This window comes from Anolis carolinensis, chromosome 2 (genome assembly GCF_035594765.1).
Source record: "Anolis carolinensis isolate JA03-04 chromosome 2, rAnoCar3.1.pri, whole genome shotgun sequence".
NCBI lineage: Eukaryota > Metazoa > Chordata > Lepidosauria > Squamata > Dactyloidae > Anolis > Anolis carolinensis.
The window spans coordinates 159,079,219-159,105,557 of NC_085842.1; the positions used below are offsets into that span (position 1 = coordinate 159,079,219).

At 42.7% G+C, this 26,339-nt stretch overlaps 1 protein-coding gene across 1 annotated transcript; it reads right to left on the reverse strand.

The window, feature by feature from the left end:
- Nucleotides 1-4,589: 4,589 nt before the first annotated feature.
- On the reverse strand, nt 4,590-19,855 carry LOC100553558 (aquaporin-5). Its single transcript, XM_003216990.4, has 4 exons — nt 19,493-19,855; nt 13,184-13,348; nt 10,595-10,675; nt 4,590-7,339 (listed from the first exon to the last, which is right to left on the reverse strand). Exons 1-4 carry the CDS (start codon nt 19,853-19,855, stop codon nt 7,154-7,156), a joined length of 795 nt encoding a protein of 264 aa, XP_003217038.1. The 3' UTR covers nt 4,590-7,153.
- Nucleotides 19,856-26,339: the final 6,484 nt, after the last annotated feature.

The window sequence follows — 26,339 nt, forward strand, 5'->3', positions numbered from 1 at the left end:
TATGATAGCTAGATTACGCTCTTGCTCTTCTTTTGAGGAGGTAATCTGGCATCCTTGGTTCTCCCCCCATTGCCATTTTATCCTCATAATAACTCTCTGAGGTGTATAAACCTAGAGGGAGTGATTCTCCAAAAACCACCAAGTGCCCAGGGATGTGAATGCATGTCTTTTGGACTCTGAATGGGTCCACACAAAAACACCACATAAGCTTTCCAGGTTGTTCTCTACTTGCAGACCTACACCATATGAAGGATGAAGTACAGTAGAGTCTCACTTATCCAACATAAACGGGCCGGCAGAATGTTGGATAAGCGAATATGTTGGATAATAAGGAGGCATTAAGGAAAAGCCTATTAAACATCAAATTAGGTTATGATTTTACAAATTAAGCACCAAAACATCATGTTATACAATAAATTTGACAGAAAAAGTAGTTCAATACACAGTAATGCTATGTAGTAATTACTGTATTTACGAATTTAGCACCAAAATATCATGATGTATTGAAAACATTGACTACAAAAATGTGTTGGATAATCCAGAACGTTGGATAAGCGAGTGTTGGATAAGTGAGTCTCTACTGTATATAAATGCATAATTAAGTGGAATTTCTTAATGAGGCTTTTAAATAGAGATTGAATGGCCATCTGTCGGGGGAACTTTGAATGCAATTTTCCTGCTTTTTCGCAGAATGGGGTTGGACTGGATGGCCCACGACATCTCTTCCAACTCTATGATTCCAAGTGCCGAGTTACCATTTTGCTATTGGTGTAATTATAGGTCCATTACAATTACAGGGCTTAGGCAATATCTATTTAAATTTATATATTGTAATTTTATATTGTTTTTAATAGTTTTAACTGATTTTATGTATTGTTTGATTGATTTTGTATAGGCATCGAATTGTGCCAGTGTTGTAAGCCACCCCGAGTCCATTCGGGTGAGAAGGGTGGGATATAAATATTGGAAATAAATAAATAAATATGTGATGCAGAGCTTGGAAAAGGTGTTTTTGGGTGGTGGGGGGTCTATTTCCTAGAATCTCCAACCACCATGGCTTGTGGTGATAATGATAAGGGATTCTTGCCCAGAAAGGTTTAGCAGACCCCTCCCCCCAAAGCTCTGCTGTAATATTGTATTAGAGCAGAGTCAGACAACTGTGGAAGTTTAGGGGGCTGCATTAATACTCTAAGGCAGTTATGCAAGACAGGGCTCCCTACTTAAATAGGCCATAGGAGGGTTGTGTAAAATATGGTGGCAATATCTCTGGTACTTGCTGGAGGACATTTTGAGGTATTTCAAAGCAAAAACATTTTGTTTTGAAAAAAATTCAAATACTGTATGCTTTTCATCTCAGGGGAGGGCAGGAATTCCAGAAAAAGTGGAAATGACCCTAGAATGCATGTGAGGGCATTTGGAAGCAAACCAGTACAGTAGAGTCTCGCTTATCCAACCCTCGCTTATCCAAGCCTCTGGATAATCCAAGCCATTTTTGTAGTCAATGTTTTCAATATATCGTGATATTTTGGTGCTAAATTCGTAATTACAGTAATTACAACATAACATTACTGCGTATTGAACTACTTTTTATGTCAAATTTGTTGTATAACATGATGTTTTGGTGCTTAATTTGTAAAATCATAACCTAATTTGATGTTTAATAGGCTTTTCCTAAATCCCTCCTTATTATCCAAGATATTCGCTTATCCAAGCTTCCGCTGGCCCGTTTATCTTGGATAAGTGAGACTCTACTGTACTACCATTATTTTACCCTGGGCAATGGGGTCCACATAAAGCTCAGGGCTCATACCTTGTCCACCCATGTATATCGTGTATAAGTGTATTAGACTGGGATGCCAGTCTTCTAGTTCAGGGTCAGAATTTTGTAGTCCTACACATGTTACCCAGCTGCAGCACCAAAGCCAATGAGAAGTAATGCTGTGAGTGGCGGTTCAACAACCTCTGAGGAGTGCCATGACTCCCAACCCTTTCCCTAATCCCCAATGTACGTGTGTGCCTTCAAATGCCTTGAAATTCAATGTATGCCCTTTGGCTAATCACTCTTTTTCTGTCTAACCTATCTCACAAGAGTGCTATAAAGATTTTTTTTAAGGCCCAGTGGCTATCATTGACAATAGTCATGGTGCCTATTTTTCATAGACAATGTGCCTTTCAAGTGGAAAACACAAATGAGAAAATACTGTTGCTCTCCTGTCCTGCTTAGTGGCATCCGTAGGGGGGTGCCTGGTTTCTTAATGGAGGAAGCAAATGCAAAGCGGAGAGGACAACTCAGTGGAGAAAGGCTGGGACATACATGTAGCAAATTAACAGATTAGAGTAAGGGCATAGCTAGCCAAGATAATTAAATGGTGCCTGTCATACCTTGGATGCATTGTGAGATGGCACAACTCAGTGAGCAAGATGATAATGCTTGATAAAGTGGAAAACAATGGGAAATGGAGGAGATTGTGCATTACACACTAATTGATTTGGACGAGGGATCCATGTCTGCTCTGAGTTTGCCAGACTTTAAGCTGGACTGTCAATGAATGTATCACATGGAGCCACAATAAGTTAAGACAATCCTTCTACTAAGCCAATCCCATAGATGCAGCACAGTGTGAATCCATCTGAGTCATACACCCTATATCATAGCAAGGCAGTGGTATTATGATGGTCTCCTTCTTCTGGGCCTTAATGGGGGTAGTTTTTTCATAGACAAATGAAGACCCATTCTATGGCCTGGTGGCAAGTGGTGAAAAATGCCTTCATTTCCATGTTTCAGGAAGCCTCCATAAGCCAGGAAGACAAACCCGACTTACTCCCTAACAATCACAAAAGTGGGTGTTTTACTAGGATACAATGTTCCAGAAAATTAGAAGCAGAGTGTAGAGAAGTTACAGTAAAGATCCTACAATCCCTACAATCAATCACCAGGGTGGCTGCGGGTGGTATGTCCCTGTGTCCATGTGCGTTTTGTTCTCAGAAAAACCTAACTGCCAAAAGTTTTTTAGAAAAACCTGTTCTTATGGGACTCTCTCCAGGAAAATCAGCGCTAATAGTCAATGAGCTTTTCCTCAGTTTTGGTTTCAGCTGCATGTCCCTCCAAATACCCAGAAGTGGCTGTGGTCCAAGTAAAGGATATTGCTGCAATTCATGGATCATTAGTGGGTTTTGTGTAAGAGTGCTTACATTCCCTTCAGTCAATTGAAGTTGGTTGCTTCATAACATGTTGATTCACTTTATCCGGTAGCATTTGCATCCCAGTTGGGCATTGGTTTATTAAATATGCCATTAATGGTGAAATCCATTTGTTTACTCGCCCCTCAAATTTTCCTCAATAGTCACTATGAGGATCCTAGAATGGTGAAAGCTTGGTTCTTGCCACTTGAAAATGGATGCGTGCTGACTGATCTTCCAAGAGAATCAAATGCTTGAGGCGCCACAGTTCATGTTCAAGAGACCAGACAAGCCAATAAAGCAAATGCATCATTTTCTAACTGCTGTTTGTCTCTTATGTGCATGTTTTCTCTCTCTCCTCCCCCCCCCCCCCCCCGTTTCTCCCTCTTTCCCTCCATCTCCCTATCTGCGTACACCAGCTAAGAACCACTGTTATCAGCCCCAAATCAACACACAATCACACTTCAAACAATTTCCATTGTGGGGCCAAATTAGGAATTGTGAGTTTTCTGCAAGAGTTGTGGCTTCCCTTGACGCCATTGTTCCCTGTAATAGACAGGCAGCTTTATAGCTATTTCCAATCTTTTCACCTCCAGGATCAAATGGGGACGGCCTTATTATGACAGAATATCGGTTTCTTCTACCACAAAGGCAAATTATCCCTCTAGATATGATTCAGTGTAGTTCTGAAATACAAAGATAGCCCTTCCTGAAATCCATACAATCGATGTCAACCTAGGCAGCATGTTTTGCTTTTGACACTGACCAAACACTAGCGTTTATTCTTTGATCTGTCTCACTTGGCAGCCTAATCTTCCACCCTCGCTTCATAGATTTCTCTTTTCTTACGATGCCGGCATCCCATTGAGTCAGGTTTCACTTGGAAGTGAAATTTCATTTGCCCCTGTTGACAGCATGAATGGACCCAGGGACCCAGGCATGTTCTGACTGCAGACGTTTATCTCTGGCTACAAATTCACCCGCTGTCTTTTCAGTTTAGTTTATGTTACAAAAACTGACAGGCCATTTCCTTCGAATGATTAAGGAAATGGACTTTCGCTTGACTGGTGTCCACCTCTGGCCTCTCTCTGCATCCAGAGGGTGTTATGGCATCCCAATGGGTTTCTAATTCTGTGCAGCTCCAGTGAATATGCACTTTTGTTATTAAACTAGTTCGCCCACCTTTTATAATAATACATCTTCCATCCCAAACATGAGCAGAAACCTGCAATGGCAAAGTGAAGCCAGGGCACATGGGGTTGAAGCTCTGCAATGTTTGGGTTCGCAGGGATGATGATATGATTTGGCTCTTCCTGTTAGCTTCCCCGTTCTTTCCAAGCTTAGCTCCAATGCACACATGAAATAGGGCTGTTTGCCAGGAGCAATATATTTTTGTGAACTGTCCCTGCTGTAACGTAAAGTACTTTGGGGTGGCTTGGTCTTAAATGTACAATTAAGATCTGTTAGCATTACCAAAGTGATGTTCTTGGCAAAGATTTGTTCCTGGAAACTGTTGTGCTTTGTTCTTGTAAACTGCTGATATGGGGAGTTAATATGAACGCCTATATTTCAAAATCTACCAGTAAACCATTCTACACCTATTTGCTTTGAGTCTTTCTCTGTTGTTGCTGAGAGGCACCAACTAGACTTTCTAAGGCCTGTGAGGGAAAAGAGGTTCACTTGGCTCCTATCATCCAACCCAATTTTGCTGTGACCGTCCTGATGAATCCTCTGACACCTCACCTTTAAACCTTCTTTTAAAATATCCCAGTTTCTCTTTTCTTCTCATATTTCCCCCCTGTATCCTCATTTTATTTATTTTGCTGCAAAATGATTTCAAAGCGCAAAAGTAAAGTAAAGCTAAAGTTTTCCCCTGACAGTAAGTTTAGTCATGTTCGACTTTGGGGGTTGGTGCTCATCTTCATTTCTAAGCCGAAGAGCCAGCATTGTCCGTAAACGCCTCCAAGGCCATGTGGCTGGCATGACTGCACAGAGTGCTGTTACCTTCCTGCCAGAGTGGTACCTATTGATCTACTCCCATTTGCATGGTTTCAAACTGCTAGGCTGGCAGAAGCTGGGGCTAACAGCAAGAGCTCACCCCACTCACCTTTCAGTCAGCAAGTTCAGCAGCTCAGCGGTTTAACCCGCTACTCCAACGGGGGCTCAGAAGTATTTTGCATTTAATTAACTCAATTGAAGGGAAAGGAAGGGATGAAAACTTCTCCTTCCCAGTCATATGTACATCATAGGCAATCAATTGAGCCTGCGAAGTCCCAGGTGGCACAATGGGTTAAACCCTTGTGCTGGCAGGACTGCTGACTGAAAGGTCAGTGGTTCGAATCCGGGGAGTGGGTGAGCTCCAATCTGTCAGCTCCAGCTTCCCATGCAGGGACATGAGAGAAGCTTCCCACAGCATGGTTAAACATCAAACATCCGGGCATCCCCTGGGCCAGGTCCTTGCAGATGGCCAATTCTCTCACACCAGAAGCGACTTGCAGTTTCTCAAGTTGCTCCTGACACACACACACAAAACTTGTGGCTGAGTACGATTGCTCTTCTCAGTAGGCTTAGGCAAAATCAAACTACTACTGCTTATCTTAGCTTGTGTGTTTTTCCTCTTGGGAAACTTTTGCCATATTGTCCACACTCTGATATTGCCTTGTTGCCACATGTCTCCTGGTTTTGATCTGAGAAATACTGGAGGCCCTAATGGTCCTGCTTCCTCCACACAGTCTCTGGATGTGTACCAGTGACAGGAAGCCGATTTCTTTTTCCACACCCAAATACACTGCTACCCATTTCTGCCCCAGGCTGTTGCAAAGAATTTGAGCAAAGGGAGTGGGATCCCTTCCCTCCATGAATATGCAACTTCAAGAGAAAACCATTCCAATCTTAGTGGAAAGCATCTGTGGAAGGCACTCCTGACCTCATAGCTACCCTTCAGGCAGAGAATCTCTAACTGGGTGGCATTTCTCTGCATTACTGGCTCAGTTTCCCCTCAGACCTGAGAACCCAGTGCTAGGAATGTATTTTACAATTTGGACTTAGCGTGGTTGCTCCACCTGTCTTCTCTGAGTGACTAGTATTCTGCTGTTGCTTCTGTTCTTTTATTATTCACCATTTTTTTTAAACATACCACTATCCTTGCTTTGGGCACTACACAGAACATCAGACCTCTGTTTGAACTACCCTCCTCAAAAGGTTTACAGTGTGTACATTAAATAAAGGATAGAAACGCAGTTAAGAAATGGGTTGTGATGACAGGAATGTCTGGTGCGATGCTGTAGTCCAAGCAAAGTAAGTCTTGGCTGGCAATGTAATGGCAATGTGAGATAAGTCGCCCTTGAGGGAAGCTGTGAAGCTACAGAGAAAAAGCTTTTTGTCTTGTATTTGAAATGGCTGTTTCTGTGACAGGAAAGCAATTATCAGAAGAAAGTGACAAAGGAAATTGTACAACTAAGTGGGCACCTCAAGGTTGCTTCCCAGGGAATATTACATGAAGTACCTGTGGTTTGCCAGATGTTGTTTGACTTTAATACGCATCTGTCCAGACAGTGGTCAGGGGAAGCTGTAACCTGGTAACATTTGAAGGACCATAGATTTCCTGCCTGTTCAATGCTGCAGGATTTCGTACTGACCACATGCTATTCTACCTGGCATGCTGGAAGCCCCACTGAAGAGTTGAGTTGGTTTTAACACATGGAGTATCCCTCACCTTCAAATCATTGATAGCTAGGCAACTTACGAACAGCATATACCCTTTCTTCTCCCATTCCCTTTCTTCTCCTCCATCCCCTTGAGATACATTTCAGCATATTTGATATCTGATTTTGATACCAACTCAAAGCCTTATTATAGAGGCCATGGAGAATATGAAAGAGAGGAACTGGTTTGATGGGAGTACGGTTTTTCTTTTGGATGGTGTTGCAGTGCAACAAGCCCATCTCTGTCCACTCCTTTACCTCTGGCTATGTTAGAACTTGTGCACCAGTTCTGTTGAGCATCTCTGGTCATTCCTCTCCTCATACTCAATATTACGATTGTAGGTCCCTTTTAGGACAGAAATCCTCTCAGCAAGGTTTCTGGTATCAGGAAAAAGGATGACATTGTAGATCAGAGAAGCTAAGATGCCTCCTGCCAAAGGTCCCACCCAGAACACCTGAAGAAATGGAAAGAAAAAATTAGAAAAGCTCAGTTTTTTGGGATGCCCCACCAGGTGCATACAAATAACCTCCCTCTTCATGGCAAATGTGTGGTATGTTTGTTTCTATGTTTCTGAAAGAACTTGGATAAAGAGCCAAAATGTCTTATTACCACCTACCACCAAATGCAATCCTAGAGTCCTTGAATTATAGCATTGGAAGGGGGCTCATGGGTCATTGAGTCCAGGATCTCTAGCTAAAGTATACCCAGAAGGTAGCTGTCCATCATCTTTTCAGAGAAGAAGACCTCTCTTTCTCAAACTCTGCTCCTCCAGGTGTTCTAGACCTCAGCTCCCAGAAATCCCAGCCAGCTTAACAGTTAGGCTTTGAAGCTGCAAGCCTATTCAATGCTAATCAAGCTGTCCAATTGCAACATTCACACTTGCCTCAAGCAGGCAAGAATTCTTTTTTCCTAACCTAAACATTACACAGATATAATAGCCCCATGTGCCTAGTTTCCTACAGACCTCACAGCCTCTGAGGATGCCTGCCATAGATGTGTGTGAAACGTCAGGAGATAATGCTTCTGGCACATGGCCATACAGCCCAGAAAACTCACAGCAACCCAGCTTAACAGCTGTTAGAAACTGTGGAAAATGAAGTCCAAAACATCCAGGCGAGTACAGTTTGAGAAACTCTGTTCTAGACAATTGGTCCCATTACACAATCACTCCTACTATCAAGACATTCTTTCTTATGTTCAACCAACATTTTCTCTCTTAGATCTTGGTGAAATGATTTCTTGAAATAGCAATTTACCCCCCCCCCCCCAAGACTCAGACAGTGTGGCCATGAGCTTTTAGAATTTTGGAAGTTGTCGTTCAAAAAAACCCCCACATATTTTTACCAAGTCAGCAGCTGGACAAATGCCAATCATGTTCAGATGAAAGGCAACAAGGTTACAAATTTCACACCACTATATGGCAGTATGAATATAATTCACTTTTCAATGGCCTGTGGGAACCTACATGCCAATATATTATTTTGTCATGGTTGCTTATCACTGCTCCCCAAAATCCAGAGCCTCACAATTTCTCTTCAATGGAAAAAAAAACACAGTGAAGAACCTGATACCAAACTCAAGCCAACACATGTAAACTGCAAGTCACTTCTGGTGTGAGAGAAGTGACCGTCTGCAAGGATATTGCCCAGGAGACATCTGGATATTTTACCATTTCTTTCTCATAGACCTCACAGGCCAAAATCACCTTATGGTTTTGAGATCTAGAAGTCTTGATTTGGAGAGGGGGTTAAGTGGTGGTTGGGGGGATGCTATTTGCTGATGCACTTCTGGCAGCAAAAAGTGTAGGATAGGTACTGGATAAGCCTAATAGGGTAACGGCTGGGTGTATGCCTGTCATGTGGGTGCTGAATCCATTTGGAATTTTGGATTGAACTTTAAACTACTGTATTACATTCTATTCTCAAATGTCTGAACTAAAAATCAGACTGCATTTTTTGTCATACTAACATGAGAACCACTAGTCATCACTATCCTTATAGAGAACTTGCTGATATGCACTGAGATTATTCACAAGTCCTTACCTTGGGCTTTACCCTGAGACAATAACTTTATTTGCCAGAACAAGGAATTCCAGAAGGTTTCAGCTACACCACCCCTTATTCCTTTAGTAGCCCCCAGGTACAAATCCCAATGTCTGTAGTCAACTGCAGCTCCGCTGTTGCTTCTGCTGCTGTGTCTTATCTCTGCCCAGAAAGAGGAGAGGTGAGCAAGTCCCTGAACTTTACCAGAGTCGGCCAACTTTCTTTCGCCTTACCTCAGCTTCTCATTCATCACTTTAACATGTAAGCAAACGAGAGGTTGACACAAGTTCAGGAATGATTATCCCAGGATAACAGCTTGAATAAACTGGCCCTGAGATAAGTCCATGGCTCATATATCACTATCAAGAGTCGTGCTTCATAAGCCACTGATTTTAATTAAGACACAGCCCAGCGAGAATTGAGTCTTGTTTGTATACCTGTAATTAATGCATCAGTCATCCATCTATATGCCAGGTGCTGAAACCAAGGCAGCTACTCTTTTCTCTCTTCACCAGAGCTTAGAAATGCTCTTCTGAGTGGGAGGGGTATATTCCCAGATTCTCTCGGCCAGCATTTTCACTCTGGGAACTGTAACCACCCAAAACGAAACTGTCTATGCTCTGTATCCCTTTTCTAAGCATCTTAGAAATCTGATTGAGATTGGGAACTTCAAAAAGTGGAGAGAAATGCCTTTTTCCTCCTTAAAACAGCAACAGGAAACTGACCTTCTGGAGGTTTTGGAGTTCAGTTCTTATTGGTGTCAGCCAGAATACTAAAAAGGGAAGGAATTAAGGGAGCTGTAGTCTAATGTGGTGTTATAGTTTACGATTCTGGGAGCCAGGGTTTGAATCCCTGCTTGAGCATGGAAACCCATTGGGTGACCTTAGGCGAGTCATACTCACCCAGCCTCAGAGGAAGGCAAGGGAAATTCGTTCTGAACAAATTTTGCCAAGAAATCTCCAAGACAGAAGAACCATAAATGAGAAACAACTTGAAGGCATACACCAACAAGTCCAGTCTAACACCCAGTTTGATGCTGGGTGGACTTGCACCATTTTGGTAGCCATTCCAGGCTATTTTGGTTGCTCTGTTACCCTGAGACAATAACTTTATTTCAGGTCTTCGGAAGCATAGCTAGCCCCGGTGACACAATGGGTTAAACCTTTGTGCCGGCAGGATTGCTGACCGACAGGTCCTGACCGACAGATCTGCGGATCAAATCCAGGGAGAGCAGATGAGCTCCCTCTGTCAGCTCCTGCTCCCCATGCATGAAGGAGACATGAGAGAAGTTTCCTACAGGATGGTAAAACATCAAAACATCAGGGCATCCCCTGGGCAACGTCCTTGTAGACTGCCAATTCTCTCACAGCAGAAGCATGTTGCAGTTTCTCAAGTCACTCCTGACACAAAAAAGCAAGCTGCATGTTGACCAGCCCTTAAAGATGGCTCACTGTTTAATGAGATGAAGAGGAAGCACAAGCATAAAGGAGAAGCAGGGTAAGTACAACTACTATTGGATATAACCTGATAGGGCATATCCAGTCCATATCTGCTGCAAGAACAATAAGGTTTATCCTTCCCTCCATTAATAGCCAATGATTTTGTGCATTGTTAAATTCTTTTGAAAACTGGATCTCAACTGTGTCAGATGGGAAAGATCCACTTACCCAGTGATGCTGAAAGTTTCTCATGATGACAGCTGGACCAAAAGACCGTGCAGGATTCATAGAGCAGCCAGTGAAATAGATCTGAAAGTTACAAAACAGGGATAAACAGAGAGCTTAATAAAATGAAATATTTTTGGGCTACATTTACCAGAATCCACCAATCACCTTGGATAGACCGGCCCTGGAAGTTGAATAACATTCACAAGAACGAAAAGCTTAATTTTTCATATGTGTTCTCACTCTCTTTTTTCTGTAGAAGAACATAAAATGGGTTCCTCTTTCCATTTGTAACTCTTGTAGGGATCCAATCACCCAGTGACAGCCTTATCAATAGCTGTGTGTGTGTGTGGTATCTGTTCATGGTTGCAGACCATTACATTAGCATGTGTAGCAAAGCACCAGCTTACTTCTCACATACCCATATTAGGAAGTTGGGTGGTGGGTTCATGTAAGAATAAAGAGGCAAAACTATTTGATCAAATAACTTTGTAGGCAGGTATGAGATATATTTGGAGTTCCCAGGAGTCTCAGCTAGTATGGTTCAGTGCAAGGGACTGTGGGAGTTATCCAAACCAACTGTTAGCCTGTCTCTATTTGTGTGTCTGTTACATGCCTTTATGTCAATGCAGACATGTCAACTTTATCATGTGTGAGTTTTTTGGGAAAATCGGGGTTGTTGTATGTCTTTCGGGCTGTGTGGCCATGTTCCAGAAGCATTCTCTCCTGACGTTTCGCCCACATCTATGGCAGGCATCCTCAGAGGTTGTGAGGTATGGAGAAAACTAAGCAAAGAGGTTAATATATATCTGTGGAAAGTCTAGGGTGAGAGAGGTCAGTGTGAATATGTAGTTAATCACTTAAATTAGCATTGAAAAGCTTATCTGCTGTCTTCTTCCTGCCTCTGGGGCATCCTTTGTTTAGAGTCGTTAACTGCCCTTGGTTGATTCATGTCTGGAAACCCTCTGTTTTCAGAGTATTGCTTTTTATTTACTGTTCTGATTTTTGAGTTTTGTAATACTGGTAGCCAGATTTTGTTCATTTTCATGGTTTCTTCCTTTCTGTTGAAGTTGTCCACATGCTTGTGGATTTCAATGGCTTCTCTGTGTAGTCTGACATGATAGTTGTTAGAATGGTCCAGCATTTTTGTGTTCTCAAATAGTATTCTGTGTCCAGGCTGGTTCATCAAATGCTCTGCTATGGCTGATTTCTCTGGTTGAATTAGTCTGCAGTGCCTTTCATGTTCTTTGACTCTTGTTTGGGCGCTGCGTTTGGTGGTCCCTATGTAGACTTGTCCACAGCTGCATGGTATCCGGTAGACTCCTGCAGAAGAGAGAGGATCCCTCTTGTCCTTCGCTGACCTCCAAGGTGAACTCAACCACCTAAACTGGGCTCTACAGGCCAATGGATACTCCACCACAAACATCAGAAGAGCTGCAAGGCCAAGAACAAGCCAGGAGAGTCAAGACAAAGATCCACCCAGAGGAAAGGTGTTCTTACCATACATCAAGGGTACTACTGACCGCATAGGGAAGCTGATGAAGAAGCACAACCTACAAACTATCTACAGACCCACGAAGAAAATCCAACAAATGCTACGGTCAGCGAAGGACAAGAGGGATCCTCTCTCTTCTGCAGGAGTCTACCGGATACCATGCAGCTGTGGACAAGTCTACATAGGGACCACCAAACGCAGCGCCCAAACAAGAGTCAAAGAACATGAAAGGCACTGCAGACTAATTCAACCAGAGAAATCAGCCATAGCAGAGCATTTGATGAACCAGCCTGGACACAGAATACTATTTGAGAACACAAAAATGCTGGACCATTCTAACAACTATCATGTCAGACTACACAGAGAAGCCATTGAAATCCACAAGCATGTGGACAACTTCAACAGAAAGGAAGAAACCATGAAAATGAACAAAATCTGGCTACCAGTATTACAAAACTCAAAAATCAGAACAGTAAATAAAAAGCAATACTCTGAAAACAGAGGGTTTCCAGACATGAATCAACCAAGGGCAGTTAACGACTCTAAACAAAGGATGCCCCAGAGGCAGGAAGAAGACAGCAGATAAGCTTTTCAATGCTAATTTAAGTGATTAACTACACATTCACACTGACCTCTCTCACCCTAGACTTTCCACAGATATATATTAACCTCTTTGCTTAGTTTTCTCCATACCTCACAACCTCTGAGGATGCCTGCCATAGATGTGGGCGAAACGTCAGGAGAGAATGCTTCTGGAACATGGCCACACAGCCCGAAAGACATACAACAACCCTGTGATCCCGGCCATGAAAGCCTTCGACAACACATTTTTGGGAAAATGTTTGTCCAGGGACGTTTGCCATTGTCTTCCTCTGAGGCAGAATTTGTCACTTGCCTAAGGACACCCAGTGAGTTTCCATGGCCAAGTGAGGATTTGAACCTTGGATTCCTAGATTGGTCAAAACATACAATCCCTGGTAGCGCTAACATCCTCAAATGGAAGACAGTAGAAAAGAATATACTTGGTACCCATCCCTCCCAGACCGAGCCCACTCACAATTCCACCATTTTTGCATTGGTGATATAACAATACTCACCCCTAAGATATGGCCAGCTGTGACTGACAGACCAATAGATAGTGCTGGAGAGCCCACTTTATCAGTTCGGCGGCTGTCAGTTGAGGCAAAGACACAGAGGACCAGGAGGAAGGTCAGAATTAGCTCCACTACTACCGCCACCCCAGCTGATGTGTTGTTCTGCAGCTGGAAAGATTAAGAAACACATTGAAAGACAGATTGGAAGAGGCAGCTTTTGAGCCTTGGCAATCACAGAGACAACACAAACAATTACCATCCCACTTACAGCACTGTTTAGTGCATGAAAATGCCCCCACGGGGTAGATTCTGAGGCATAGCTGACAATTCATGGCTGACAATTATTCTTTGTCGGGTCCACCATAAAATGCAGGCATGGAGGCATAGGCCTGAGGACCGAACTGCTGAATTATTTTTTTAATTATGGCCAAACCCACACAAGGGCTATATCCCAACTCTAATGTACCATAACCTGCTCTAGTTTGATCCCATTAATGTCACATTCACCTGCTTTAATACAAACTCAAATTGGTCTTGAAAGCCAAACAGTTTCCCCACCGTGAAATCACAGAGGTACAAAAGGGCATTTCTATCATATCCGCATGTTCACTGTCTTGAATAAATTTAGATAATCCAACCAGGATGTGTGTGTGTACACACACACACACACACACACAGGATATAAGAGGTAGAAGATATAGATAGATAGATAGATAGATAGATAGATAGATAGATAGATAGATAGATAGATAGAGCGAGAGAGAGAGAGAAAGTATTTAATTGCATAATAGTCACCACTGCATAATAGCCTCCCCCCTTCCTCACATAATAGTCGCATCCCTATTTCGGGCTGATTTTACCTTCCTTCCTTCTTTCTCAGAAGGAAAGGCAATTTAAAAACTATAAAATGGAGGTATCAGAAGCTCTGCTCCTCTCTCCTCCCTCCTTCTTCTGAGGCAAGGCAGTTTACAAAATGTGGAATTGAGTTCTTTGGAGAAAGGAGGAAGTAGGATTAGTTCTGAGTTACAGAGACATCAATTTCAGATTTTTTTAAAAAAACTGCATTGCCTTGGAAGAAGGAGAAAGGAGAAAACAACGGAGCTTCAGAGAACTCCACTGTATAGTTTTAAAACTGCCCTGCCTTTGGAGAAAGAAGGAAAGAAGAGAAAAATCAATCCCAAATGGCTCTGCAGTTTAAAAAACAAACAAACAGAAACAGAGTTGTTTGTCTGAGGCTAGCATGGCAAAACAACAGAAACCGGAGAATAAAGGCAGAATTTTTCCCCTTATGGTAATAGTCACACCCCCTGTGCTGTATCTTTAGCATTAACGAGTCTGAACTTTCTGCTTTGAACTGGGTTATCTGAGTTCATAATCAGATAACGTGGGATTTTCTGCCTTGATATTCTGGGATATAGGGCTGTGTGGAAGGGGCCCCAGTAAGAAAGTTGAGCCACTATTTGCTGGAGCTCAGCCAGTAGTGGTGCAATGGGTTAAACCCTTGTGCCAGCAGGACTGCTGACTTGAAGGTTGGGTTGCTGACCTGAGGGTTGCCGGTTCGAATTTGGGGAGAATGCGGATAAGCTCCCTCTGTCAGCTCCAGCTCCCCATGCGGGGACATGAGAGAAGCCTCCCAAAAGGATGTTTAAACATCAAACATCCAAGCGTCCAGGCCTGTAGCGAGGGGGGGGGGGTAGGGGTTCAACCCCCCCCCTTGAAATTTTTCAAGTTATAAAAAAATCTTGTTTACTCATGAATTTTAACTGGTTAACCAAATCCCCATGCTAAGTCTATGAGATGCAAAACATTAAGAGTCCCTCCAGGCACTATCTCAAGCAGATATTGACAGGTTTGTAGCAGGGAGGGGTATGTGCTAGGGGTTCAAACCCCCCCCCCCCGAAATTTTCAAAACCCCTCCCGAAATTTTTTTCTGGCTACGGCCCTGCAAGCGTCCCCTGGACAACATCCTTGCAGACAGCCAATTCTCTCACACCAAAAGCAACTTGCAGTTTCTCAAGTCCCTTCTGACATGAAAAAAGCCAGTAGTTTAACTTCTAGTCAAGAAAAGGACTGTTTACATCAAGAGACAGATGGAAGTGGTTTCCCCAACCTGCCTTCTAGAAGTCTTGAGCTACAACTCCCATCAACTGCGAGCAAAACAGCCATATGAGCTGAGTGATGGGATTTGGAAGGTAGAAGGGGAAAGGTTGGGGAGGCTACATTAGAACATTCCTATGTTTGGAAATTACACTCAAGTTGTGACTTGATTACTTTCTCACATCCAGAAGCATGGGGGCTTCTGGAAACTAGTCTTCTCCAACTAGATGTGTTGGGCTCCAATATCTGTACTTCCAATGCTGACTGAGGAAGATGGAAATACATATATAACTCAGTATATCTGGGGGCAGTTAAACAACGTTTTATGTGTTGACAAAGGCTTTCATGGCCAGAATCACTGGGGTGCTGTGAGTTTTCCAGGCTGTATGGCCATGTTCCAGATGCATTCTCTCTTGACGTTTTGCCCACTTGAAACTTCAGGAGTGAATACTTCTGAACATGGCCATACAGCCCGGAAAACTCACAGCAACCCAATGTTGTTTTAGGCTGATGGGATGCCACTGAGGACAGGGATCCTGTACTTCTATCAGCTATACAAGAAAGGGAATTCTCATAAAGGCAAATTTTCCACATGCCTACGTGACAAGATATATCTGCCAATGTCCACATTTTCTTAAACAAAACCAACCCACTCTTCTCTTAAACCACATTAAAAATGAAAGGAAATTCATCCAGAAAAGAAGAGAGGAAATTAAGAATTTTACAATATGACCACCATCTTCACAACAAGGGGGAAACCTGTCTGTCAATATAAGGCATCATGACAGGATCCCTGAAACAGGTAGCAAAGCTTGATAACCTCAAGGATGAGGCTATAGGAGAGATCTCAGAAATATCAAGCTCCATATACTCCTCAGGTTGCTAAAATACATTGCTATGCACTTGCAAGAGGTTTCCACCTGAAAGCACACACAAACATAATGTCATTTCATGTGCTTTGAAACCAAAACAGCTGGGAAAAAGTTGACAAGAAGAATGGTTAAATGTTGTGAGAAAAGCAGGCACTTCCCATGGTGTAAAGACATTCATGATTGCCTCTGATCACACAGTTTGTTAAGAAAAATATAAAAACATTGCAAAGCTGGATAATCACTGACAATGGGATGAATAAACACACCCCACGAGCAAACTGTCAAACTGACTTCAGCTTTGTTAAAGAACCACCTGCTGCCTAGGAAGGAATTACTGAAGTTCATTGTAGTGATTTCCATGTGGGCAAAAAGAGAATAGTCTTTAATAAATTGTTCAGTTCTTTGAAAGAGAGAGAGAAGAAAAATACAGCCATGTCTGGCAACAAGATTTTGTGCAAAGAACACAGACAAGGATGCTCTTTGACAGCGTTACAAAATTCTAATGTGACAACCTGAATGGGAGGCTTCCTAAGGCTCTGTGCTACAACCAAACTATAGCACGGAGACTTAAGGAAGCCACCCATTATACAAATTGCAAAGGCACCCAACACTCCCAACCCATTATAACTCAAGTTGCTGGATTAGCGGCCTAAATCATACTGCCATTATTGAGTAATTTCAAAAGGGGAAAAGCATTTCCAAAGTAAAGCAGCAGTAACAATAGTATCAGTCTAGCCGTATCAGTCTAATAAGCAGGGGGAGAGTGACAGGAAGACAGAGAGAGCAATTGGGGCAAGGCTTTACCTGTCAGCTAACTCATCTGCCTATCTATTTCCTTGATGAGGATTATAATTTTTTGCAGGATGTGGTTGAGTTCCAACAGTCATATGTTGCTGTGGAGGGAGGGATGTCAACATAAGCCAAATGGCTATCTCACATGTTTGCTATATTTATATCCCATTTCTCCTTATGGCTCTCCTCCTTCCCACTTTAACTTCAAAACAACTTAGTTATATAGGTCTGATTTTTTTCATACCAATGATATTTATTTCTGTTTTAATGTTTGTATATTTGTAGAATTTAAATTGCATTGAATTGCTTTTGTTGTTGTTTATTTGTTCAGTCACTTCCGACTCTTTGTGACCTCATGGACCAGTCCACGCCAGAGCTTCCTGTTGGCTGTCACCACCCCCAGCTCCTTCAAGATCAATCCAGTCACTTCAAGGATGCCACCCACCCATCTTGCCCTTGGTCGGCCCCTCTTTCTTTTTCCTTCCATTTTCCCCAGCATCATGATCTTCTCAAAGCTTCCCTGTCTCCTTGTTATGTGGCCGAAGTACTTCATCTTTGAATAAAATGCTTTTATTATTTATTTATTTGCCATATTTATATCCCGCCTTTCTCTACCCCAAAGGGGACTCAAGGCGGTTTACAAACGGCACTTGTGCAATGCCTTGGGCATAAAAACATAAACATGAAGTAAAATTATATTAAAATTGATAAAAACATAAAAGCACAATTAAAATACATTCCAATGTTAAGACATGTCATCCAAAGACAAGGTCTAAAGCCTTTCCATAATCAATTGCATGATTTCCAGGTAAAATTATTGCACTGCGTTATTTATCAAAGGCCTGCTTTTTACTCTCCTTCTAAAGGCTAGGAGGGAGGGGGCTGATCTAATATCACTAGGGAGGGAGTTCCACAACTGAGGGGCCACCACTGAGAAGGCCCTGTCTCTCGTCCCCACCAATCGCGCTTGTGAAGGGAGGTGGGATCGAGAGCAGGGCCTCCTCAGATGATCTTAAACTTCGATGTGGTTCATAGGGGGAGATACATTCAGACAGGTAGACTGGGCCAGAACCATTTAATGTAAGCTACTTACATTAAAGGTTAGCTACTTTCATTAAAGGTCCCCTTGTGGAGAGAAAAACCAGGGAATAAATAAACATCATCATGGTGATGATGATGACAGGTCAGGAGAAAGAGAATGAGAGAGAAAGTGAGTGAATGTCACAGGACAAGAATGGGCTCTGCTGCTAATCAGACAATAGCATAATATCTGAATTGAACAAAGGATATCCATGGTATTACAGGCTAAGGACTTTATCCCACACTAAATTTTCAGTATTTTCTCACCATTTTCTAACACTGGCATAATGTCTTCCCACAACACACAGCCACTTCTGGTGGATGTGCATGCAAATCTGTCTCACCAGCATGTGAAGATGGAGAGAAAAGTCCCTTTTCAGGAGTCTGATGTTCACCTGATTCCTGATTGAAGACAGCATGAGGAAGCGGAGGAAAGGGTATCCGGGGAAAAGTCATGGGTTGGCTAGCCATCCCCAAACATGGATCTTGTCCCAACTATGGTCATGTCCCCATTATTAAGAACAATTTCCCACACATTCCCACATTTTCCCTCCTCACCCCTGCCCATGGGATAAGGTCATAACTATCCCTTTTCCAAAATGCTTGGGAATAGAAGTATTATGGGGTTTGGAATTTATTTGATTTTACATATATCTACATAATGTACATGTGGTCATGCCGGCCACATGACCTTGGAGGTGTCTATGGACAATGCCGGCTCTTCAGCTTAGAAATGGAGAGGAGCACCAACCCCAGAGTCGGTCACGACTGGACTTAACGTCAGAGGAAACCTTTACCTTTTACATAATGAGATATCTTGGAGATGGGACACAACATAGAATCATAGAATCATAGAATCATAGAATAGTAGAGTTGGAAGAGACCTCATGGGCCATCCAGTCCAATCCCCTGCCAAGAAGCAGGAAATCGCATTCAAAGCACCCCCGACAGATGGCCATCCAGCCTCTGTTTAAAAGCTTCCAAAGAAGGAGCCTCCACCACAGTCTGGGGGAGAGAGTTCCACTGCTGAACAGCCCTCACTGTGAGGAAGTTCTTCCTGATGTTCAGGTGGAATCTCCTTTCCTGTAGTTTGAAGCCATTGTTCCGCGTCCTAGTCTGCAGGGCAGTAGAAAACAAGCTTGCTCCCTATGACTTCATTAATGTTTTATATACATCTTATACACATAGCCTGAAAATAATTTTATACAACATTTCAAATAATTTTGTGTACACTGAAACCGTCAAGAGCGGTAGTACAGAATCTGGAATTCTGGATATGGGATGCTCAACCTGTGTATGCATCCACTTAGGGAAAAGTGCAATGTATTCCCATTATGATGCTTTGTTCAGCACAGTTCTATTCACTCGATCAAATTCCAGGTGAACATTATGGCCCTTATTTTCTGACATTTTTAATGAGTTCAAATTACAGACGTGCTCTTGCCACAGCAGTGGCTGCACCTCCACTTACCGCATTTACAGCCAGTCCTCCATGGATCTCCGGTGGGGTCAACTGGTGAATCACCCCTGCACCAGCTATCGCCCCTACAAGCTGAGCTACGATGTAGGCCACAGCTCGTAGCACCGAAATCTTCTGTGCAGTGAGGAGAGCCACCGTCACCGCTGGGTTGATGTGTGCCCCGCTGATGTGGCCCAGCGATTGGACGAGGGTGGCTATGGCCAAGCCAAAGGCCAGTGAAATCTGCAGGATGCCTGGGAGGGCAGAGGGCCACTTCAAGGCGGAGCCCACTCCAAGGAGCACAAAGATCATGGTGGCCAAGAACTCTGCTGTCGCGGCTCTGAAGAAAGCCAGTGTATAGAATTCATTCCTCATGGTGAAAGAGCCTTTGGAGATGTCCAGGGGGTAAAAGGCAGAAAGTGTTCTCTGCTATTCTCTGGCTTTCTCATCCAGGAAGAATACAAGGGCAGAATATATATATCTATCTATCAAGGGACAGAGCACGGGAAGAACGAAAAATGGGGTGGGGACTGTAAGCTGGAGACAAGGCTCTTTGGAAACTATCCATCTCCTCCTTTTCCTGAAAGCCCCGTCCTTTCTTATTAGTAATGCTCCTCTCTTAAATTTTCTCAGCCTGTGATTTATGAGGTTCTTCTACTTTCAGTTGAATGAAGCAGAAGGAACCTCCTAAATGTTTGCAGACAGAACTCGATGGACCTGGCAAGTATATTCTGCTGAACTTCCTTGGGCCTTCATCGAGATTTGCAATCTTGAATCCTTTGTGTAAACCAGAGCCCTGCAAAACCTGTGCCCCACCAAGTTAAATCAACTCTCAAATGGTCAGTGTTTGTTTACCTTCCAGCTATCATGAACTGCAAAAATCCCCAAAGGGATGATCTTTAAGTTAGGAAGGAAAGTATAAGATCAGGGCTAGAACTGAATGTCAAGGATGGAATATTATTAACTTTGAAGTGATGAAGACATCAAAACACTTAAAGATTTTCTATTCCACTGATCAGTCATCAATCAAAACGGAGATTGTAGCCAAGAAATCTGAAACATGCTAAGTTTCAGAAATTGTTCACATGATAGATCTTTGTTACCTGATGGAGCACTGACTTTATTTCAGCACAAAACCATTTAAAATGTTGTATAAAATTACCTTCAGGCCATGAATGCAAGGTGTATATTAAACAGAAATGAATTTCATGTTTAAATTGGGATCCCATTTTCAAGACATCTCGTTATTTACTTATACGCAAATACAGGTATTCCAAAATCTGGGGGGGGGGGGGAATCCCAAATATTTTGGGTCCAAAGCATTTTAGATAAGGCATACTCAATGTGTAGTTACTTGTGATTTTCTAGAGGTTGACAGAGGGGGAAGATTTTGTTCCCTCAAATACTTTGCTAATAATCTGGCTCAGAAAAGAGTTCCTGGCCATAACATCTTTTCCTCCATGGATCCAATTGCAGGAGGAAGGAGTTGTCGGCCAAGACATCGAGAGGGAGGCTGTGTTCTTTGCAGGGATTTAAAGGTCTTTGTACAGACGTCTGCTTTGCTTTTGCACAGTTGCCCAGGGTTCCCATGGGTGCCTCCAGCTGACCTAAAGCATTGGATGAAAAAAAAGTTCACAGTGTTCCTGCACTGAAGCCCACTGGCTAAATGCATTGGATACTGCGAGAGTCACAAACCAAGTGACCTTAATCTTTTCCATACAGAGGAAGCAAGCAACATAGATTGACTGAAGACAAACTTTTCAAGATTGAATTAAAACTCACAAGGGAAGCAGTACCAGAAAAACCTAACATTCAAGTGCATTAGTCTTTGTAGGGCTGTAAAACTTTTGCAGATCTACTAAAACCTGCACCAAGCTTGCAGGTTTGAAAGCTCAGTAACGTAACTTTGGCCTTCCTTCCTTCCTAATAGCTCCTTCTTTCTCAATTCTTTGAAACTACGGACGTTGCAGCTATAGTCTTAAGGAGCCCCTGGTGGCACAGTGGGTTAAACCCTTGTGCTGGCAGGACTGGTTGCCGGTTCGGATCCAACCCAGGGAGAATGCGGATGAGCTCCCTCTATCAGCTCCAGCTTCATGCGGGGACATGAGAGAATCCTCACACAAGGATGGTAAAAGCATCAAAACATCCGTGTATCCCCTGGGCAACGTCCTTGCAGATGGCCAATTCTCTTACACCAGAAGCGACTTCCAGTTTCTCAAGTCACTCCTGACACGAAAAAAAGCTATAGTCTTGTGTGTCAGTGGAGTGGTAAGTGTGTTCCAGGTTATAATCTGAACTTTGAAGGAGCTATACAAGATGCTGAAACAAAACTTTGGATAGCTCTTCTAAATTCTGGAGTAAAATCTAGAATAGGTTATTTGCTATACTGAGATAGAAGTAGTTAAAGCAAGTTTAATGTTACCAGCCATGAATTTCACATTTTAAAACGTTTTTAAAAATGTTTCCTTTCCATAAATATATTTTTCTTAACAAACAAAAACGCCATATATATCTTTTTCTTGGGAGTGTGAAGTAGCTATTCTACATTATCCCTGGCTGGGGAAATGAGAGGTTACTGTGATCGAGGTGACCACCCTCCCCCCCAGGACTTTGTAAAAGATAGTTCAAGACTTTATGTTCTATATTCCATATATTTATAGTAGAAGGTGATTGAGACTTTTTACTGGAGTTTACTGTGGATTATCCCTGCACTCTGAGGCAAGAGATAACAACTTCATGAATTGTGAAATCATGCTGCTAAAACTCCACTTTTATGAATTTCCATATTGGGTTCCCCAGATGTTGTGAACTTCGTTCTTATCAAATGTTTTCAATTGTTTATATCATTTATGATTCCCCTTTATGCAATGTAACCCACCTTTATGGATTCTCCCTTGTTTCCTTGAAATCTATCTATCTGCCTATATGTATTTGTACTCTTTGGGATCCCCGGAAAATATGTATTTACCCCAGCAGGGTTTATATTCCAACTTTATTTTACTTTTCATTTTATTTCATATAATTGTCAAATCATGAAATCAAATAGGAAATATTTTGAACTCAACATGAACCCCAGATCCTATGACCCAGGCTTCCCTTCCCAAAAACAAAAGGATAATCTGCCACAGCTTAACCCAATCTAATTCAGATTGCATGGACAATATAAGGCTTGAGTCACCGAATTCGGAGTGTTGTCCTAAAGGTGATTCGCCCCCAAGGCAAACATTGTCATATCTCATCCTAAGGAAATTCCAGGACACCTCAGGAAGGCGCCCTGTGGAGCCTGTCAATTATGGCTCATCACCACCCATCACCACTTCCCCCCTGACACCCCAAGGCATATCTAAAATCTGTATACGTGACAGGAACCCTTGATTGCTGTCATTAATCCCTTTAGAAATCGGCCGGGCAGGAATTAATCCGATCTTTCCTGCTCAGTCACTTCATTGTTTCAATAACTCCCGCCTTCTCCTCCCTGATTGGCTCGAGTGGGGACAAAAAGCAGCTCCCTATTGGGCCAGCAGAGCAAGGCGGGAAACGAAAGCCCGCCTCGTTCAACCCTCTAGCCCAGGGGTCCTCAAACTTTTTAAGTGGAGGGCCGGTTTATGGCCCTCAGACTGTTGAGGGGCCAAATTATCATTTGAAAAAAAATACGAACAAATTCCTATGCACAATGCACATGTCTTATTTGTGGTGCAAAAACAACAAGAACAACAACAAAAGAACATTACATTTTTTTTAAAAAAAAATTAACCAACATAAACCTATCAGGATTTCATTGGGAAGTGTGGGCCTGCTTCTGGCCAATGAGATAGTCAAGTTAATTAGGATTGTTGTTGTTGTGTGCCTTCAAGTCATTTCTGACTTTGGTGAGCCTAAGTCTAAAACTGAGGGCGGGGGCCAGGTAAATGACCTTGGAGGGCCGCATCCGGCCCCCGGGCCTTAGTTTGGGGACCCCTGCTCTAGCCTATCCGCGATCAGATGGGCGGGGGAGCGGGGCGGGAAATTCAAGGGGCTGTCAGACTGAAACACTGTATAAATATGGCTTTATTTTTGATATATGGTACCCTAGTAGACTGAATGATCACTACTAGAGTCCTTTTCAGCTGAATCGCTCAATAAAGACTCCTTGGCGGATTTTCCTTCAACTTTGGCGGACCTTCTTCATTTTGGCTTCAGGTTGTATTGCGGCTCATATTTTCCTATTGGCTCCGCCAAGGTCCGTTCTCTCAGGACCGGATCGGGACTCTCCTTAAGGGCCCGATCCCCTAAAGCGCGGTCGACAACATTACCTCTTCAAGCGAAAAGAAGACCATTCTTTCCTTTTACTTCCTTTCTCTCTCTGCCTTCAAGTCTGTCAGAAATATTAAAAATGAACTAGGTATTTTTAATTACAAAAATGTGAGTCAAGCACTGAAGGGGTTAAAATGGGTGCAATGACTCAGCAAAAGCTGCAGTTCAATATAAGCAAGTGATAAGACTTAACTTTATACTTGCAGAGTCTCAGCGCCTTCCAGTAGCTTACACCTGCTCAGTACTTTCAGTCTTCCAGTCTGCTTCCATAGTAGACACTTGAACACATGCCCGGCTATTGTCAGTTTTTACTACTGTCTTTCCCCCAGTCTAGATGATATTACAGACTCACCACAGTTCGCAGTATCTTGTCCTAGTAGACAGGTTTAATTGCATATAGACTTCACAACATCAAAAGGAAAGGGAGAGGGAAAATACACTGAACATGGTTCCTTATATACAATACATTTACACATAGTAATCCTTGATTGGTTACCAACTAATTGACCCAACCCAAACTCAGGATTGCATCATTGACAATCACCTGGAGTAGGCCCAAACACATCCCCCAAATGATTCCCCATAGAAGCCCATTAGCAGTGCATGACTCAGTACATTGTAAAACCTAACAGCAAGTGTGCCTTAGCTTAGTAGGCCTCAGTGTGAGAGAAGCCTCAGTGTGAGAAGGCCTCAGTATGAGAAGGCCTCACTGTGAGACCTCAGTGTGAGAAGGCCTGGTGTGAGAAGCTTCGGTGAGAGAAATCCCAAGTTGAAGGCCTCAGTGTGTGAAGCTCCAGTGTGAAGGCTGCTGTGTGTAAAGATACTGTGTGGAGCTCCTGTGTAAGTTTGGTGTGAAAGGAGGCTCTGTGAGAGCAAAGTTGTTTATCTGCATGAGAAAGAAACCCAGCATGGAAGCAAACAAGGAAGTATAAAGAACTTTATTTGTGTTATGGAAACCTTGTTTTTGTAAATAGTGCAACCATATTATTTTGCTACAAAGAAAGGCTTCCTAAGGAAGAGATAACAATGGTCTGTGTGTTTTTGTTTTTTTCAAATCACCTTTGGCTACTGGTGCTAGGTCACACTGCTGCTAATAAGTTACTCTGCTATACATTTATGGGGAGGGTCTTTTGTTAATAAGCCCACTCACCCAACAAAGTCATCTACTGATTTATGGTGACCCCATGGATTTCATAGGATTTCCTCAGGCTAGGAATACTCAGAGATGTGTTTACCAATTCTTTCCTCTGAAATATAGTCCACAGCACCTGGTATTCATTGGTGGTCTTCCTTTAAAATAACTTCTACAATTAGAGAGGATCTGATCCCTTTAGGACAGGCCTCCTCAAACTGTGACCTTCCAGTTGTTTGGGCCTCCAACTCCCAGAATTCCTGACCATTGAACAAGCTGGTTAGGTGCTACTGCGAGTTGGAGGCCCAAACAGCTGGACAGCCGCAGTTTGAAGATGCCTGCTTTACGTAGGATATTTAGGCAGACATGAGTTTTGTCATTTCTCAGATCATAAATCTACCCATACTGAGCCTTTGCAACTGATGGGAGCGTTATTATATCTTGCATTTCACTTAGGCTTTGTATTTTATAGGCTGCTGCACTAAAAAACAGAGTGTGAAGACAACCTCCCTGCTAGCTGAGACAAAATCTTGCAACTAAGTGACAATGTAAGAGAACTTTTTCTCTCTCTCTTTTTGGGGAACTTTATGTCTTTTGTGTAAAAATTAAAATGTCAAACAAAAATAAGCTCAGACAGGCTCACCCTCCTCGCACCACAGACACGCTGCAAAGGGAGCTGGAAGACATTCACAGCCTGAAATGTTGGCGCTGTCGTAACACAGGTATTTTTGATGGTCCATATAATTACAGTCCAGCCCTCATTCTCTCTAAGCCTCCTGTTCCCAGACTCTCCTGGGGAACTGTCAGCCATTCCTGTTCCACCGTTTGTTTAGAGGGTTACATGGCAATTATGCAGGGCTTTGCTTTTACTAATTACTAGTCATGAAAGCAATTAGACGAGCCACTGGATTAAGTAATAATTATAATGATTAATTATGTTTCTTTTCCCTTTAGAGCTTTTATTCCCCAGCTGTTAGCTGAAGGCAATGTGCCTATTAGAGAGGGTGGAGGTTACAAAGAGTGCAAAAGGCCAATGAGGAGGATCATAAGTCATGTACCAGAAAGACTTGGCCCTTCTTCACCGAAACCCTATATAAGCACCACCACCACCAACAGCAAGAGATTGTTTAAGAAGGAGTCAAGTGCTCTTTGTCCTGCAAATCTGAAGGAACAGCTACTAACTTGCAAAAACAGCTAGTCCAAATTGTCTTCTGTAGACCACAAAGAATGGAGTCTTCTTCACAACCCAATGCTATTTTTTGCAGTTGCCTGCAGATGGCAGCTGAATGAGAATAGGCTACTTCTTCTGATGAGGGAAGCTCGGAAAAACCGATTTTCACAAATCTCCAAAAATTAGATTAGCACCTTTAGTATTCACCTGTCATAAGTGTAAATCCAAATTTACATTTTCACACTTCCAATATGTTCTTCTGA